At 39.7% G+C, this 14,075-nt stretch overlaps 1 protein-coding gene across 6 annotated transcripts in view; it reads left to right on the forward strand.

Moving 5' to 3' along the window:
* Window positions 1-20: 20 nt before the first annotated feature.
* NBEAL1 (neurobeachin like 1) overlaps window positions 21-14,075 on the forward strand; it is an 80,507-nt gene continuing 66,452 nt past the window's right edge. Inside the window, exons 1-3 of one of the 6 annotated variants that reach the window (XM_042874259.1) lie at window positions 21-67; window positions 175-357; window positions 1,144-1,442. In XM_042874259.1, coding sequence (XP_042730193.1) covers window positions 1,392-1,442 — 51 coding nt within the window. In that variant the 5' untranslated portion in view covers window positions 21-67; window positions 175-357; window positions 1,144-1,391. Of the gene's footprint in view, window positions 68-174; window positions 358-577; window positions 703-982; window positions 1,018-1,143; window positions 1,443-3,996; window positions 4,212-14,075 lie in introns of those variants that run through there. The other 5 variants (XM_042874253.1, XM_042874254.1, XM_042874256.1 and 2 more) reach the window with 5 other exon arrangements.

Here is a 14,075-nt window from a genome sequence, read left to right on the forward strand (position 1 = left end):
CTGGTCTTGTTTTTTAAGAGAGCAGATAGATGTAGAGTCTCTTTCTAGTGTTGCTGAGATTACAGAGGTATGGTGTAGTAGGCCTTTAGCTTGCACACTCTGTCTTGGATAGCTGTTGATGTGCCTGTAAAAAGCCACACCATCAAGCTGAGGTCTTTTCTCATTCTTTTTCAGAAATCTGGTAACTTGCAGGAGTATTTCTTTAGTCTTGTGTGAGCTCTGTACATGAGGCACAGATTGCTTTTAAACAACAGCAGCAGCTTATACATTTGTTTATATGTGGCCCTCAGGCTGCGTAAGCCTTTTTCAATTGTGTGAGATGCTGTGGCTGCACAACCTGATAGAATCTCTCCTTAGGTAAGGGTCCGGCGCGCAACAGGTGCCTTTCTGCTTCTAGGGCTTAGGGACAGCCGCTCCATGGTACTGGGGCCTCCGGGCCTATGGCTGTTCCCGATCACGGTCACTCCGCCCGCAGGGTAACTCCCGCCTGCGGCCGTGCCCGCAGCCAAAATGGCGCCCGTGGTTTCCCCACCCCCTGGCGGCAGCTGGGGCGTGTGCCGGAATGCGGGCGGGGCGGGCGATGTGGCGAGGCCCGGCCCACTCAGTACCCTGGGCTACCCGGCCGTCTCCCGCCGTGGCACAGGTGGGCTGTGGGGAGAGGCCGCGGAGGAGCGGGGAAAGCTGGGTGAGGTCGGGGGTGCGGTAGGTGGCGGCGCGGAGCGGCGGCGCTCTCTCGGGAGGCGGTGACGGAGCGGGCGGCGTGGCGTGGGGCTTCTCTCGCGGGGAATGGGGAAGGCCGCTGCCGGCGTCTCCGTCTGGGCGGCCGCCGCCTCGACTCGCTTGCCTCCGGGGCGGCTGCGGTACTCGCGGTGGGGGCACCGGGTGGCGGCTGTCACTGCCCGCCCGGGCCCTTTAGCGGGTGAACCCTCCGTGCTCGGCGTCCGCCGTCAGTCCCTCGCTCTTTCCAGCGCCGAGAAGGCGGCGCGGGGACCGGCAGCCGGGCTTCTCCGTGCTGAGGTAAAGCCGGGGGTGAAAGCGGTGCCGCTGGCCTCGCGTCATTCCCGAGGCTGGCCGTGGGCTTTAAGTCTGGGTTTGTTTTGCTCTCCTCCGCTGGAGGCCTGAAGGGTGTGTTTTCGCTTTCAGACATTAAACCCGGAGTGCCACTGGCGAGGAACGGGCGTGTTCGGCTGCTGCCTTCAGTCTCTGGTGTCGTACTATGTTTACCCAAAAAGGAGAGACTGAGACCCTGTTATTTTAATCTTTGACTTCTTATTGGATTATAATATAAGTGTCACAACAAGCTGAAAACTGCGGGAAGAGCACTGGGGAACTGGGCATGATTGGATCCTGAACGGAAGGAGCTGGCACTGAGGAAAGGAGGAAGGGGAGGAATGGCATCCCGGGAGAGGCTGTACGAGCTGTGGATGCTTTACTGCAGCAAGGTGAGTGAGCATCTGCGGGTGTCGGTGCGTCTTTCCTCTTGTATTTGCAAGTCAGGTATTTAAAAATCAGGTATTTAAAGTAGTTTTGTAATGTGTTTTAATGTTTTGTTTTGCTTAGATGTGTATGACTTCTCTAAGTATGACTGAATTTAGACCCTTTATAAGCCCACATCTTGATTTGCTCTGTAGATTGGGCTTGGTTTTTTGTGAGTTAGGCATGAACTGTACATGGTTACAGCACTTATTTAGCTTTGCCTTTTGATTATGTGAATGCACGCATTCACGCTTTAGGTGTGTTTTGTTACGTAGGACTGTGGTATTAGGATGGATTGCATTCATTTAATTCATTGCAATCTTGTATTTAACTTTATTATTTTCTGTACAGTTTCTGTTTTATTCAATCTACATTACTGAAAGCCTTCCTGAAAAGCAGATTTATTAAATTACTTCTCAGCCTTCCTTTGCTGGTTATCTCCACAGCATCCAACGACTCTGTTGATAGCGATGGACTTCTTTCCTCTGGCAGGAACACTATTACAATTCTGCTGTTTCTCCATGTGTATTTCACAGTGTAAAGCAATTAATATGTTTAAATCCTAACCACTGCTAGATTACTGAGTGTGTATGCAGAATAGGTTCCAGGTTATCTAAATAGGTACTTGTAAAATGAGGAGAGTGTTTAAAAAACAAAACAAACAAACAGACCAACCATAAAGACTGAGGTAGGAGCCAGCCTGCTGTCATATAGGACACTCTGTGGCAATGGCAAGGAGTGATTTTGGTGGCCCTATTCCCTAGTTTTCTTTTGCATTTTTTCTTTGCAGTCTCACTCTTTTTATATGTGTCACAGATTCTTTAACTTTTCAAACTAGTCAGGGAGGGTAAATGTTCTCTTGTTTTTATGGGTTCATTTTTACAGAAGATCTGCTTCAAGACCATAGTATGTCATCTTAAATACAAATGGTCTTAATAATGTTTGCATACAAGCAGTGAGTGAGGGTTGCACAAGGCAGCCTGAGTTGTGGCTTTTCTTAATTTTTGTGTTAGCAATCCTAATGCTCTATTATGTAGTTAAAAATAAAACTGTTGCAAGCATTGTGGCATGTTATGACTTCTTACTGATACCCACGTGGGTTATCTGTTGGACTGAAGTGTATTTGCATAGGTCTTTGCCATTTAAACTAAAGTAAGAATGCCAATAGCAGTGGGAAATAGACTAGCACTGGAGGAGATGGATGTTTTTCCAGTGAGTTCATCGATGCGAGAAGAACAAAGATACTTGGAACAGACTCCAAGAATCCAGGCTTTCCTCAGCTTTAGGAGATGCAGGACTGGGGAGATGAGCCAAACACCAAGTTTATTTTTCTCAACCAATCTTTGTCTTTCCTCTAAAACTTTATACTTCGTAAAATTCTTTTATCTCTTGCACCTTTTTCTCCTCTGCATGAACCTTTTATTCTCATTGTGTGCTTTCCATCTCCATATTGTAACCATGCCCACAGGAATAAAGCACTGCCAGTTACAATGTGTGCTTTGGAGGATGCTCAGTTTCTTTATGCGAACGCAAGTGCTGTATGGTCAGCTCTTGTGTTGAAAATGAGGAGACTGTTTAGACTTATTAAAAATATATATGATTTTGATGTACTCAGCCCTTTTGAGATCTCAGTGATTTGACTTTTGGTTGTAGTTTGGTATGTTTTCTTCCAGAACCGTATATTATGGACATGTTAAATGTATTCATATACTGATAAGGAATTTTTCTTGCACAGAAGTATTTATGCTTTGGTAAAATAGCTTGTCTGAAATTTGAGGGCATCTAGAGTGAGTCCAAAAAACTCGTGCTTTCAACAAACACTGGGCACAAAGCTTTTTGTTCTTTTTTGATCTGTAACTGGTTTAGGTTGAAATCCTTTCCTTCTTTCATGAGAAAGGCATCCAGAATGCAGTATTCCCTCTTGGATTAAGTTTGGAGTTGAGAGTAATGGAAGAAGCTTAGGGTATAAAGTATTGTGAGGGTTGAATATAAGTTATTCAGCTGTGTATTGAAAACATCTAGATTGTGCTGTTCTTGGCTCTCCTTCGAGCATCTAGCACAATGGGAAGATGTAGCAATAATCACCAGTAACACGATAGTGTTGCTTAGGAAGAAGTCTCTTTATGCTTGGGGCTGCCTGATGAAGTGTAGCATCATATCCTGTGTGTTGCATTTTCATGACTTTATTGTGGCATCCTCCTGGGAAAGGAAGGTGGGAGATGTCTCCAAATGACCAAAGCTGCTGGGCGGTTACAGCTGAGTAACTGAGGATTGGTGCTTTACAGATCTCAGATGCGTCTGGTTTGGGTTTTGCAGCCTTGTTTGGATTTCACTGTTTCTTTATTTAACTTCTTTTTGGTGTGAAGCTTGGCGTTACTGATAACAACTTGCACTGCTTATCTTGACTTTTTCAGAAGTTGGGCCTGGGTGATAGTATGCTAAATATAGTGCTGTGTGCTACAGTGCAATGCTTGTCACAATTTTGAAGTGCTGTGTGATAGAGTGTAACCATCTTCTGTGGGGTCATGCCTCTTGCTCTGTATGTTCTTTTGATGCCTCTGTGCAGTGTTGTGTCATTTGCAACAGTTATTTTTCTGTGAAGTAGCATTAAGAGAGGACTTCTGCAGCTTTGTTGATTTCCCTGCAATGTAGCAGCTAGTAGTAGTTGAAGACCTGGACAGGCTGGAGCATCTGAACAGCCTCTCTGCAAAAACAGTCTTCATATGATATTATGTGTAAAGTATTGTTTTCTCTTATTTTTTTCTTGTGTTTTGATGGATGCAGAAGTTTATTTTAAGTTGATATTCAGATGATTTTAATCTGGTAAACCTGAAATGTTTGTTGTTGTTGCTTTTTGCTTCTATTTCTCTAAAAGCTGTGCTTTGTGGGACCAACAGTTGCAAAGTTGCAAATTAGTCTGCTGTTGAGATGCCTAATAAAAGTTAACAGCCACATGTGACTGATGCTTTTGGTGCTGCCTGGGAGCAGTGTAGAAACTCATTTAATGTAGTGAAGTTTAGATTTGAGTCACTGGAAATTATATGAAACCATTGCATTGTTAATTGTCTCAGCTGTTCTGCCTTGTTGTTCTTTGTTTTGTTGTTTTTTACATGATGTCAAACTTTCTGCAGAAAAAACATTGTTGAAAACTCAGATAATTGCTGTGATCATTTGAGGTGGCTTTCAGTTTAAAATGTTTTTTCCCTAATGCTCGATAATCTGTTGTGTATATTGCTGTTATTCACTCTAACACTGATATAAATTAAATGTGAGCTGCCATCTTCTGATCTAAATGTAGGAATGCATGCATTACAATTTGAAGGTAATGGAAACACATATAGAATGGATATCACAAGTTTTTCCCATAGATCCTCTAGGAAGAACTTTCTGCAGCAGCTGAAGTAGATAAAGGTAATGCCAAGCATTAGTGTATTGCTTGTCAGTATGAAGCCTTAACTATAATCTATACAGTAACATGATTCACTTAAGTGTATATGCAGCAGATGCCTGTAAATGTTTCAGTAACATAAGTTTACAGCAGGAGAAAAGCTCTACCAGATGAACCGAGGTAGTCTGAGAAAGGGTATGCTTTCATCTGAATGTTTCTGTGACCTGTTCATGTGACTGAAGTAATCTCTTTCATTAGATCTGCTCTACCAGTCTTGCCTTGTGTTCTTAAACCAGCATAGCTGTAGCACTATAACAATTGCAGTTGATTAACCTTTTCTTAGTTGTTGTTCATGTACCAATGTGCAAAATTATTTCATGTCTTATTATCCTCTGAAGTAACTTTTACTGCAGGTCCAAATTATCTTGTGTTGTATCTTGTCTGTAAGACTTCAGCTATGTGTATATCACCTCTTCCAGTTCTTCTGGTGGATAATGTAGAAATCCTTTGACTTTGTCAAAGAATCTGAGTTTTTAATTTACGCAGTGATCAAATACTCTTCTATATGGTAATATTTTTTTCATTTCTAATGAAACAAAATCTTCAGTTGCCTTCAGGAAGGGTTTCAAAGGTTTAAATACAAGCACTTATCTCTTTATATACACCTCAGAAAATATTCCATTTGTACTTCTTTCCTGTTGTCTTCTGTATTAGCAATAGATGCAGAACATGTGACATATGGAATATTGCTGAACTTAAAAATATGAATTACTGTGTCTTTACATAGCTGTTATAGAATTCTGACTAAATGACAGTTGGTTCATTTTTATCCTGGATGGAAACTCTGCCTGAGTGGTGCCTCAGTGACTGATTTTTCTTTTAAAGGACTGCCATCTCATTTGAATCCTAGTTCTCTGCATTCTTAAGCCTAGAAGAAAACAGGGAATAGGTGGGGGTGTATTAAATAATATGAGCAGTGACTGGTAAGTGATGCTGAAACAAAGAACTGTGACTTAAATGAAATCAAAATGTGATCATAATGGTTGGGTCCACTTACCCTCTTCCATATCTTTTCCTTGAAATTACACATTCCAAGAGAAGCTTGAAGTCCTATCTTGAAAGTGGAAAGGGAAAAAAAAAGTAATTTGGTACAACTTTATACTCTTGACTTGAGCTGAATATATACAAATACCACTAAGAAAACATGTGTTTTACAAAAGGAAATAGGAATTTCACAAAATGTAAGTACAGTTAAAATAAGGCAAAATCTTTTAATCTAAGGGGGAAGAGGGGGGATAAAGTGGCCTATAAAAAACAAGGTTGTCAGTCCAAAGGAGTCTTTAAGAAGAACTTGTGCTTTCAAGTAGCACCTATAAAAGCAGGTTGCTGCTCATAACTGATGGCCCAGGAGAAACTTGAAATGTAGTTTAGCATCTTTTCAGGCTTAGGCTTGTAAAGGACATTCTTCTGTTCAAGTTCTTAAATGTGATAGAAACACTGCAAAGGGCTTTAAAAAGGTCTTAGCTGCACTATAAATGATCCTGCTTTGTTAGATAGCTTGTGAAAGCCATGCCAGATAGTATACTTGAGAGCTAGTTACTCAGTGGATGGGGGTACTGTGACTGTGAAGTCTTGTCAAGATGGTTTTCTTTCCTTTAAGAATTTAACTGTAAGAATTTTAATTGTGCCATGCAAAGTTTCTCTGAGTAAATTGTTCCTGGGCTTTTTTTTATGCTATCCGTCTTCAGTAAAATCATGTTTTCATTTAAGCACTTACCTGGTAGAATAGCTTGAGGCAAAGAGGTGTTCCTCAGTCAGCTTCTATCTAACTTGTGCTTCAAGAGAGCATTCAGTCTTCCTAAGTGCATCCTTAGGGGCTCTGTGTATTAGCAGTTGTAAAGCTAATAATAATATTCTAGTGTTTGCTGACACAGGTAACTGAGAGAGTCATATCCCTTGCTATGTTAAGACCTGTCTTAAGAGATATACTTTCTTGTGTTGCACTGTTCTGCTGGTTTGTTTTTACCACATCTGATTGTATTGAGAGAAACTTAGTTCTCTCTGGTTTGGTGAGGGATATTTACCTGTTTATTTATTTTTTTTTAAAATTTTTTCATTTTTATTTTTTTTTTTTTTTTTTTTTTTTTTTTTTTTTTAGAGGAGAGCATCTTAGTCCTAAGCCAAAAAGCTATACACAAAAAAACCATGAAATATGACTGTATTATTCTAAAAGTGTCTTAGAGTATTTCAAATCCTGTCATTTGAATTCGTTTTTTTCTTTATATGGGAGGAATTACATGTGAGGTTCTGGTTCCTTATAAGCTGCTTAAAGGAATTGGCAAACTTGAATGATAAAATAAGCGGTCCTGGGGAAAGCCATGATTTCTGTGTTAGGAATGGACTGCTACAGTCAGGTGCTTCAAACTGTGGTGTACTGGTATCTTGAGCTTTTTTGTAAATACATAGCAGTCTCAGATCTTACAACCATTGCAAAGTGAATTCTTGAAGCTGGAAGTTTAACACACTTGTTCTATTTGCTTGAGCTACGCTTGTTGGCATTATGCATTCATTTAAACATTAAACAGTTCATTTAAATTAATGTGTGCTCTGTGCTATGGGAACAGTGTGAGAGTCATTCATTATTTCTGCTTCGTGTGTTGTCAGGCAACCTCTCACTGCTGTTTTACAAAGTACTGCATTCCAGACAGTATGTCATAGTTCAATCAAATCCCTTCACCACTTGCATTGTAAGGCTGGGATTTCATGTGATTATCAGCAAACAAGAGCAAATGCATACCTTCCAGTAGACTGTTATGAGATTGTTCATCAGATTGTTGAATATTGATATCTCACATTGTAAGAGGTGTTTTAATCTTATTTCAAAAAATGTTTTTTTGCACAATTGTGATTAATTGTGGTGAGAAGCATGTAAATAACTACAATGTAATCTTTGATGTTAAACTGTAAGCCCTGTGAAACACTGACCTTTGCACCCCAAACATGATCTCATCCTGACTTCAGCTTGTACTTGTCTTCCTTCTTGTGCAGTGGCTGATTTGTCAGTGATTCATATTGAATTGTTATACATTGCCTTTGTTGGATAAAGAAGTATCCAGATTATGGCTAGATTAATGCTTGATCAAACTAAGTGTGCAGAAAAAGCAGCTCTTCCTAAGTCACTGTTGTGAAAATTCATTCCTTTGCCAAAATTGGTGAATGAGCATCTTTTACACAGTTGTAGAATGTATTTAAATCAATCTGCAGGAAATATCTCAGCGATTCTGCAACTATGTAACTGGCAAAAGAACTTGTCACAAGTCAATTGTGGATGTGGCTTGATGACACTGTCCTTGTTGTGCCTTTGGGATGCTGAACTAAGAATGGATATAGATAAGAAGGAACAGTTGGTTTTCAATTTTGTTTTTGCTGTCTGCTATTTAAAGAAATTTCTCATAGTCTGAGAACTGATGCAGTTAAGGTATTTTTAAGTATGGAAACTTTTCATATAAATAACTGACTTGTGTGTATGTGTATATATGAGACATTAGTTTCTTCACTTATTTATAATAGCTGTTATCATCCTTAGTTATGGACCTAGGCAACCTTGTACAGACAGCTGTTCAAACCAGAACAAGCACTCTGCCATTGGTAGTGTAGGCTTCCAACTGAAGAGAGATGACAGGTAAAACTAAGGAGAACAGATGTAAGACAAGCAACAGGGAAATTATTTTTGTTTTGTATTCTATATTTATAGCTGAATGTAATATAGAATAATATATGTAGTTTCTTTACAGGTTTAATGAATATCATTCATTTCTTATTACCAGAAAATGTAGAAAATATTTTGGAGCAAGCTTTTAATGTAGTGAAAGAATCAAGTGTTTCTTACAGTGAATGATTTATCAGAATACATAAAACACAGGCTTCTGGTTCTGTGGTATGCACTGTAATGGGCAAATACAGCAAACACTGGGCTGTTTTGTGGTGTCTGTCTGACTTATGGCACACTTAACATGTTCATCTGGTTCAGATGTGGGGTTCCACGTGTCCTGATTGAAGAACATTGCAGAATCAACTCAAATGTGCTCTGTTTGTGCTCTAATACACCAATGGAGTGAGCAGAAAGGCTTGCCAGCTGCCTGTTCAGTGGCATTGTGGCTTAATGCCAGAATCCGAATGTTCTCAAAAGATACTGTTGAAATATTTACAGGCTTTAGAAAGGCTAAGCAGCTGCCATAAAAAAGAATGAGCTGCTTTAATTACTGAGCTTTTCTTGGTGAAAGAGTTTTATGTAAGGAGGGAAGGTGGAAGCAAATAAACATCAAAGCATGACCACCTCAACAGTAAAGATTAAAAACTTTTTTTGCTGTTGTTTTTTTTTTAATAAAAAAGTAATTTGATCATATGGCATTTACTATTCATCTTGTAATAAAAGAGAGGATTCAATAGAGGAAGATTGGGACATAGAGCAGGAAACACCGATAAATGAATACCGAACATGGTTAATGTAATAAAGGCTGTTTTAAGTTAGGCATCTGATTGTGAGACAACTCCTCCATGCACCTGCAGCTCTAAACCTAGCAGTTAGGTTTCTGTGCTGATAAAACAGTTGTATGTAAATGATAATCTGATTGAGGGCATTCCTGAGTTTTGAATGGAGACAGTGAATGTATTTGCTTTTATTTATTAATATAAGGAAAATGAAGTACTCATTTTATTATCAAATAACCAGAATCTGCATAAGAACTCTCTAGGAGTTTGCTAACAATACATTTAAGAACAAATAAGGAAGCTAAGGCAGAGGTTAACAAGTAGTGCTAACTAGAAATAAGAATTTAGCAGTAATGCCAGAAACATTTAAGAGAAACAAAATGAAAATAAAGCAGTTTAACTCCTTTAAAAAAGATTACAGGATTATTCTTTTGGTAATTGTTTTAGGAAAACGTTGTACCTTCATATAGTTTTCTAGGAACTTTTGCTTGAAATGTGCAAGGAGAATTTAGGAACTGATGAAAAGATGTTTGGAAGTTATGGAAAATTCTTATTCTTAAAGCAGCATGTGAAGTAAATACTGTACTGTAAACTGACAATACATATGAGACATAAGCCCAGGATTTCCAGCCCGTAGGTTTTGTAGAAAGTGGTTATGGTAGATGCAGGATCCTTGTAAGTTGCTTTCCCATCTCTGTTGATACGGGCTTGGCTAATGCTTTTAATTACACAAAACTTGTTTGGTTTACCCGTGATTTTGCTGAACTTCGGAAGCTGTGGGGAAATGCAAGTTGGTGATGGATGAGCATCAAGCAGGGAAACAATTTTATTTATGGAGTTCCTTAATATATATGTGCTTTTAAACTGCTGCTCTAATTAAATCTGGTGTTCACGTACTTTCAGGAGCGTACTTGGAATTTAAGAGAAGAAGTAGTGAGGTGAAAAGTGTGTATCTTTGGTATAACCTGAAATTCCAACATGGTCCCCAGAGTGGCAGTGAGTATGCAGACTCAGGTATGACTGCACAGTGTTTTTCCTCCCCAAGACTGCAGCATTCAAAATACTGGATAAGCAAAGCTCTTTTTTCGTAAGAAAAAGCAGGGTATGGGGAAGGAGCATGTTATTTGCAGAAACCTGACTTCATCTGTGGTAATCATTTAAAAATGGTGCCATCTGAAGTGCATTTGGTGCCAAATAGTTGCAGGTGCTTTTGAAGAGCTAATTTGAGGGAGGTTGTACCTTCAGTGTGTCGTTAGTGCTGATAAGGCTGAGAAGACCAAAGCAGTTAGATCCACGGCTAAAGAAATAAGAACTTGCTTTAGGTGATCCATACACAAAAGAAGTCTGTATCGAAGTTGCACGCAGGTTCTCCTCAGCGTTTTGCTGTATCTACTGGAAGACTTGACAGTATCTGGCTATTGATATGGTGAAATAGTGGGTTGATATTTTGGCTGTCTTGGCACCATCCTGGTTCCCTTTGGTCCATCTGTATTCTTTCCTTGTCTCTTACATCACACTGAAAGTTAGAAGCTTGACAGGACAGAAACTGGCTTTGTGCTCTTGCTGCAGCTCAGTCCTTTTCTTATTTAAATCGATGATGGAGCTCTGGAATTTCAAAGCTGTCGAGCATTAAGCCCTAAACCTTTATCAGGTTGAATTTTTGTTAAATTGGGGATTATCCTGACACGGCAGATTTTTGACATGTTGAAGTTTAGTAACCTTTAAATTATTCAGAATGCTCCTTATTCCCTGATCTTTAAAACACAGCTTCCAGCTGTTAGTGCTGCTGGTTTGTTGTGCCAGCTTCGATGTGGAAAGAGAAAGTTAAAGGCTGGTGTCATGGCATGGAGCAGCAGCCTGTGCTGCAAGGTGGGCAGGAGTGGGTCTTGCTTTGGTGCTGCCTCTGAGCTGCAGCTCAAACGCAGCTTTAATCAATAACTAAGTAAATAAATGAAGCTTTACTTCCATTTTAGTTAGAAATCTCAGTTTGCTTTTTTTTTTTTTTTTTTTTTTTTGAGCACTGAAGCGGAAAGGAAATGGAATTCTAGCTCTCAGCTGTAATTTCTTTTTTCTGTATAAGATTTTAGTGGCAGTTTCTAGTTGTTTTTATACTTTTGAAGAGAGAAGGAACATTCAACATTAACTTTCAGTTTATGTGAGCGAATTCTATCTTAAGTGAAGGTTGTAAGTGTACTTTTGGCTTAAAAAAAAGTCTCCATGTGTTAAAAGTCTTATATGTGTTTTGAGGAAAGAGGTTCCTAGTTGCTACCGAAGAGCCTTTCTTTAGCTTTCAATTCAAGAGCTGATTCAAAAGTAAATATTATGGTTAAAATGAGTTGTGCCCAAATGCAGTTTCTTTTGGTAATTAGAATTGATTTCACTTCTCAAGGCAGTTTAGCCAGTATATAACAGTTTATCATGTCTCTGATTAATTCTAACTGTATTGTTGATTCTTCCAGGTTCTGCTTTGGCATTTTACTGTTTTTAAAGGTTTGCAAAAAGCATCAGTGCTCTGACACGCATGGTGTGGGCCACTGGAAGATCTTATGCTGAAATTCTTTGTGTTTGGAAATACAAAGAGGAAAAGGTGCCCTTAAACCTGCTAATGCCCTTGTGAGAAGTTTATCATTCACAAGGCTGCCCAATTGCTGCCTGCAGCCTACCTGGCCTGGCTGTGCTGAGGGTCTTCAGCCCCACTTGGTCCTAATGGGGCTGTGTCCATGGGGTGCAGCCCTGCTGGCTGCTCTGGTGCAGTTCAGCGGCTTCAGCTTCCCAGTGGAGCCCTGTGATCTTTGCCCTTTTCCGTTGCTTTGCTTGAAGCCCTGGTAGAGCGTAGTACTCCACAGCCACAGGTCTGGAGACTTCTAGGAGGAGGCCTTCAATGCCAATTCTGCATAAAATGCATTCATTTAACTTAGAGTCAGCTATAAGAGTTACAGGGAGTATTATGAGTTTAAAAAAATGTTTTCACTCATGTAAAAAATTCCGTTTCCTGTTGACCTTTTTGCCCAGACAAACTATTTACTGGGGAAATGACTGAATTAGAAGCTTTCTTTTTTGTTGTTCATTTAATCAGTCTTCATAAAGAGCAGGCAGTGCTGTTGCCATTTGTAGGCAACTTAATGTATCGAAGAAAAGAGCCTGTCCCACGTTAGTGTTGATTGTACTTAGCTTCATTTATTTTTATTGCCTCAGTGTTGCATCTGCTGTTGGAAAAATCCTTCTCTACATTAAGTGGTGCAGTTGGTGAGCACAGAAGTTGGCATTAGCATTAGAAGCTTATTTCCCAGTTATACCAAGGTAAAGGATGGCTTGCTGGAGTTCTAGTGCATTGAAATGTTGAACCGTATAAGAAACTTGCTGATTGGCACTGCTTAGCTGCAGTGTTCTACACTGGTTCTACACTGGATTACACTGTGTAAAAGATCAACTGATGTTATTTAGCAACCTTCTTCATTCAAGCATAGTGCTAGCTGTGCTGGTCAAATGGAAAAACCACAACTGACACTTCTGGGTGTGCTTTTATTGCTGTACCTGTTGGCACACATTGTAGTAGATCTTGTACCTGGCAGTGTTTCATTTTAAAGAGCTCTGATGACTATTACTGTGCTCTGAGAATTGTGTACAAATGGAAGCCTAAAGGTTGTTTAAAAAAAAAAAAAAAGTAAGGAAGGAACTAGAAAATGTTTTCACTTTGTGGTGCTCTGAGCTGCAGCTTATTTAATAGGCTTAAAGCAATTTTTTTCATTAGTGCAGATGAATGATTGTTCCTTGAAGTTTTACGGGTTTTCATTGCAATACATTGAGTTTAGAAGCTTAAGCTCAGGCCCTATGTATCTGTGACTTGCTTCACAATTTTCAGATAAAGGGCTTTGAAATTTGCTTTTCCTTGCAGGTTTGCATATATCCTCACAATGCCACATCATTAGACTGCCTGTTAAAGCTTGGGTTGTGTCAGCTTATTGCCCTGAGGGCAGATGGTTAATTTAAGTTGGGGTTTTGCTTCTGGGAATTTTGAACCTTGATGAAACATCTTTCAAAATTTTCAAACATGTAGTTTCTATATATGAATTGTTATTCAAATAAGATGCACAAATCTGTCTTGCACAGAAGTTACACAAGCTTCTGGAAATAAAAGGAGTGCTTAGGATTATGACTTAATAAGCTGTACAACTTCCAGAACCAACATTTTCTTTTCTTTATAATGACTCTGGAGTTCTGGAAGGTGTTTTATTACCACCTGTGTCTTTTCTTCTACATTCACTGCTGTTGTACAAATGAAAAGCTTCCCTCTGTCTTCCTTGCTGATCTCCCAGGACATGTCTGCAGGTGTGTGTGGAGAGAGGAGGTTGGGAAGAGATATCAAACTCATTGTTGATCACAGTGTCCTTGTGATGTATTGTCAGGATGTTGTTTGTAAGCTGTGTCTTAAAAGTGTGGGACATCTTCAACAGCACCACTAAAAATAATTTGGAGCTGCTGTCTGATATACAGCCTACAGCTACTGGTAATCTGGAAACAGTGATGAAGAGAATGTATTGCACGGGCTCCGCTGCTTTTGCTGATAATAAGGCTTTTGAGTATTAAAGATGCTTTGTGGCCTGACAAAATTCCACTTCTTTCTTCTGTGGAGAAAATGAAATGGCCAACAATTTGTAGAGAATTGATGTTGCTGTTCAGTGATTGGTTGCTCTCCAGCCTATTTCCAGCCTGTGCTGTG

Source organism: Lagopus leucura, unplaced genomic scaffold, assembly GCF_019238085.1.
Source record: "Lagopus leucura isolate 7727_CA_CO unplaced genomic scaffold, USGS_WTPT01 Super-Scaffold_100012, whole genome shotgun sequence".
Taxonomy (NCBI): domain Eukaryota; kingdom Metazoa; phylum Chordata; class Aves; order Galliformes; family Phasianidae; genus Lagopus; species Lagopus leucura.